Raw genomic sequence first — 4560 nt, 5'->3', positions numbered from 1 at the left:
GTCGCCGTCGCGACCAAACAAGTTTATGCGAGGACAGGCAAACCGGCCGGGGCGCGCGGTCCACGCGGCCGTGATGGGCCTAGCGTGCCGGGAAGCTGGACCACACAATTAATACGGAGCACGCGCCAGACAACGCTCCACGGCTCGGCGTGCGTCATGTGATGTGATGGGATGGCGAGCGAGCGCGTGATCCGCGGGACGGACGACGCCAACTTGAGACGGCGGGTGGGCGAGTGTTTGGAGCCTTCTCCCGAGCCCCCGCATGTGCTTCCAAGCGCTACTGAGCTCGGCTTGCCGTCATGCCGGCCTGCGTGATCCGCGCGCTGCCCTCCAACGAGTTCGCGCGCCAGCCGGCCGATCGATATCGTTGCTATTCGTCGCTGCACCGGTCGTCGTCGGGCGAGTCAGCGCATGCAATCAGTTCAAAGAAAGCAGGTGTACGTATACGCACATGTGCAGACATTACTCTGACTGACCAATGCAAGCGTTTGCAATCAGCCAGCCGGAGCGCACATCACCTGCCCAGGAACAAGAAGGAAATCGGGACGCATCGATCAGTTCGGCTGGGTATACACGAGCCAAGAACGTGCTTCCAAATCCGAACTCTACGACAACAGCTGACGCTGCAGCTGCTTTTGTTCATCTTCCCCTTTTCTTTTGCAATCAATCGGTTCGTGTGGGATATTCCTGCTGCTCCTTGTATAACTGAGCCGCCGGTTTTTTAACTGAAATGCTCTCGGCGTGGGCGCCTGGCACGGGAGCAGATCCGTGAGGTAGCTCTTGCTTGGCCTTGGTGCGCAAAGCTCCAAGCCAAGACGTCTCGCTCACAGACCGATCAGTTGACCCATCCGCCGCACTCCCATATCTACACGGGATCACGCCCGGGACTGCAGCTCGCCACACTCCCTAGGACGCTAGCTGCTCCACCTCCACACGAAGGCGCGAGTGGTGTACGTGAATCGCACCGCAGGCTGCAGCGAGCCATGGCGCCCGTCGAGACGTCCTCGCCGGAGCACAACGGGGATGCCGGCAAGGCTGCGAGAGCGACGAGGGGCTACTGGCGGTGGCACAAGGACGACTTCTTCCCGGAGCCGTCGTTCGCGAGCTGGGGCGCCTACTGCCGCGCGCTGAGCGCGACCCCGTCCCGCCTCCGGGACCGCTTCGCGGGGCGCTCCACGGACGCCGCCGAGCTCGGGGCCATGCGCCGGCGCAGCGAGAACGAGATGCGCCGGTGCCTCACCTGGTGGGACCTCACGTGGTTCGGCTTTGGCTCCGTCATCGGCGCCGGCATCTTCGTGCTCACGGGCCAGGAGGCGCACGACCACGCCGGCCCCGCCATCGTGCTCTCCTACGTCGCCTCGGGCCTCTCCGCCATGCTCTCCGTGTTCTGCTACACCGAGTTCGCCGTCGAGATCCCCGTGGCGGGGGGCTCCTTCGCGTACCTCCGCGTCGAGCTCGGCGACGTCGCGGCCTTCATCGCCGCCGCCAACCTCATCCTCGAGAGCATCATCGGCACGGCGGCGGTGGCGCGCTCCTGGACGTCGTACCTCGCGTCGCTCATCAACAAGCCGGCGAGCGCGCTCCGCATCCACACGTCGTCGCTCGCCGAGGGGTACAACGAGCTGGACCCCATCGCGGCAGTGGTGATCGCGGTCACCGCGACGCTGGCCATGCTGAGCTCCAAGGGCACCTCCCGCGTGAACTGGGTCGCGTCCGCCGTCCACGTCCTCGTCATCGGCTTCGTCATCGTCGCCGGGTTCATCCACGCCAAGCCCAGCAACCTCAGGCCCTTCATGCCGCACGGCGTCCCCGGCGTGTTCCGCGCCGCGGCGATCGTCTACTTCGCCTACGGCGGGTTCGACAACATCGCGACCATGGCGGAGGAGACCAAGAACCCGTCCCGCGACATCCCGCTGGGGCTGCTGGGCTCCATGTCCGTCATCACGGTCATCTACTGCGTCATGGCGCTGGTGCTCAGCATGATGCAGCCGTACACGGCGATCGACCGGAGCGCGGCCTACTCCGTGGCGTTCACCAACGTGGGGATGCACTGGGCGCAGTATGTCGTGGCCCTGGGAGCGCTCAAGGGGATGACCACAGTGCTCCTGGTCGGCGCCCTGGGTCAGGCCCGGTACACGACCCACATCGCCCGGAGCCACATCATCCCGCCCGTGTTCGCGCTCGTGCACCCCAGGACCGGCACCCCCGTGCACGCCACCGCGCTCATCGCCATCGCGAGCTCCTGCATCGCCCTCTTCTCTAGCCTCGACGTGCTCTCCAGCCTGCTCTCCGTCAGCACGCTCTTCATCTTCATGATGATGGCCACCGCGCTCCTCGTCCGCAGGTAAGTAACCATTGTCTATCTGTTCATTGCGGTGATTTTTTTTTCACTCTAAAACCAACTAGTTTTATTTTGGGTACGGTGCAGGTACTACGTGAGAGGCGTGACGACACGGACACACGCGCTGCGGTTCGTGGCGCTGCTGGCGGTGGTGATCGCGTCGTCCGTGGGCATCGCGGCGTACTGGGGTACGTCGCCGGAGCGGTGGAAGGGGTACGTCGTGCTGGTGCCGGCGTGGGTCGCGGGGACGTGGGGCATCCAGCTGCTGGTGCCCGCGGCGAGGGCGCCCAAGGTGTGGGGGGTGCCGCTCGTGCCGTGGATGCCCTCGCTGTCCATCGCCACCAACCTCTTCCTCATGGGCTCGCTCGGCAAGGACGCCTTCATCCGCTTCGGCTTCTGCACCGCCATCATGCTCGTCTACTACGTGCTCGTCGGCCTGCACGCCACCTACGACGTCGCGCACGGCGCGTGCGCCGGGGAGGACGACGATGACGTCGCCGACGACGATGTCAAGAAGGTGGCCCCGGTGGACGTGGAGAAGGCCGATGCGGCAGACGGTGGTCGGTAATCGACCGGAAGGTTTACCATGACTGTAGATGTTTTGTAAATTGAAAAGGAACAGAAATGTGCTTGACAGGTGTCTGACAAACGATAACTCCTGAAATAAGAGAAACCAATGCATAATATTCTTGGGAACTGCAACTTCTGTATGGGAAATGTTTTAGCACGTTTCTGTTGCAGACTACTGACCTTGTTACTGATCCCTGGCTTAAACTTACCTCTCCACTCGATGGAGTGCCTCCGGGGTGGTGATCGAGCAACGGTGGTCATTTCGCTGCAGTTTTATGAACATCAACAATAGAACTGCTCTTTTGCTGTCTAACTGAACTTTGGATAGTGCTGTACACAAAAGGGAAAGGAAAGCTTTTAGTGATACCTAATGGTATTTTACCACCCATTTTCACTTGCTATATATGATTTTTGTGACCAGATCATGATCTCAAGTCTGTTATGTGCATTAAACATGGTTTGAACTTGGTGCCAATATCTCTTTCACATATGCTGAAGCTGGTATTGTTTTCTATTTGCCATGTTTCTCCAATTGAAACAAATCAATTCGATAAAACATATATGATAGCTTATAGCCAATAGAATTACCGTGTGAGATTGTGTAACTTGGTTAATCTCCAGAGACCTCTTTTTCAGGTGCCGTCTGCCCCTTGTGGCCGCAAGGACGCTCCGTCTCCGCTGCAACGCCGGGCTCACCGAGCGTCGCCGTGTCCCGGGCTCGATTGCCCTCCTCTACCTTGTCAGGCAGAACTCAGCGCGCCATTCCTCTAATGTTCATGCTGAGTTGCTGACCCGCCGTCTAGCACCTGACTGAAGAGGATGGCGACGTGGTACGAGCCGGCGGCGCGTTCATCTCCCGCAGTGGCCCGGGAACCCGGCCGTCTCCCTGCCCAGGCCCATGGACGTTCTGCCTAGAGCACAGCGCGCCATCGAGCTGCTCTTGACGAAGAATTGGCGGGGTTTCCCTTTGCATCGGCTCCAAGCTCCAAGCCCCAGCAACGCCGCCGCCGACCGGCCTCCAGCGTGGCGCCGCCCTGCCCCTACCCCCGCGCTTGCCTGGGACTGGACGGGACGACCCAGTCAACCAATGACTATGCAACCTACGACCGATCTGGATCGCACGTGCTCGATCCAACGGCTAACATGTACCCAGGGGTGGACGGTATTTGAAATACCGTCCACCCGGTCGGTGTTTCAGGTGCCGTCAGCCCCCGGTTGTCGCAAGAACACGCGCCGCCTCCGCTGCAACCGCGTGGCTCGCCGGAGCACCGCCCCTACGTCGCGCTCCTGCGGAGGCCTTCCGCTGCGGCCGTCGAGCTCCCGCGCCTGCCTGACGCGGAGGGCTAGCTCCATCCGCGCCCGAGCTGGGCCGTTGAACTCGGATCAATTGGCACGCGAGAGCGGAGAGTCTAATTTGGTAGCTCGTGCCTGTTTCGAGAACAAGATCGAGATCCTGTCAGCGTACCGCGCGAGACGGAGTCCAGCCACGCCGCGAGACTTGCATCACGAGACGGCAAGCACCGGCCGGCCAGCCACGCGTCGTCTGAGGCGTCCACGGAAGCCGGACGGCTATCTTCTCGTCGCCACGGGCGCCGCGCATGTCCAGGGTCGAGCCGTACCCGAAGCAACGATCGACGACGTTGCCAGTG

The 4560-nt window shown here is 61.6% G+C and overlaps 1 protein-coding gene across 1 annotated transcript; it reads left to right on the top strand.

Moving 5' to 3' along the window:
* The first annotated feature begins 733 nt into the window (after nt 1–733).
* LOC117854973 (cationic amino acid transporter 5) lies at nt 734–3068 on the top strand. Its single transcript, XM_034737243.2, has 2 exons — nt 734–2344; nt 2429–3068. The coding sequence occupies exons 1-2, from the start codon at nt 984–986 to the stop codon at nt 2907–2909; spliced, it is 1842 nt and encodes a 613-aa protein (XP_034593134.1). The 5' UTR covers nt 734–983; the 3' UTR covers nt 2910–3068.
* The last annotated feature ends 1492 nt before the right edge of the window (nt 3069–4560 follow it).

Source organism: Setaria viridis, chromosome 5, assembly GCF_005286985.2.
Source record: "Setaria viridis chromosome 5, Setaria_viridis_v4.0, whole genome shotgun sequence".
NCBI classification, from domain to species: Eukaryota; Viridiplantae; Streptophyta; class Magnoliopsida; order Poales; family Poaceae; genus Setaria; species Setaria viridis.
The sequence above is the reverse complement of the archived record's forward strand: the minus strand, read 5'-3'. Positions and strand labels throughout refer to the sequence as shown.

Bases quoted from the DNA above. Each gene is read 5' to 3' on its own strand.
- LOC117854973 (XM_034737243.2), top strand. From the start codon at position 984: ATGGCGCCCGTCGAGACGTCCTCGCCGGAGCACAACGGGGATGCCGGC. The intron at 2,345-2,428 runs GTAAGTAACCAT...GGTACGGTGCAG, and splicing joins ACCGCGCTCCTCGTCCGCAG to GTACTACGTGAGAGGCGTGA.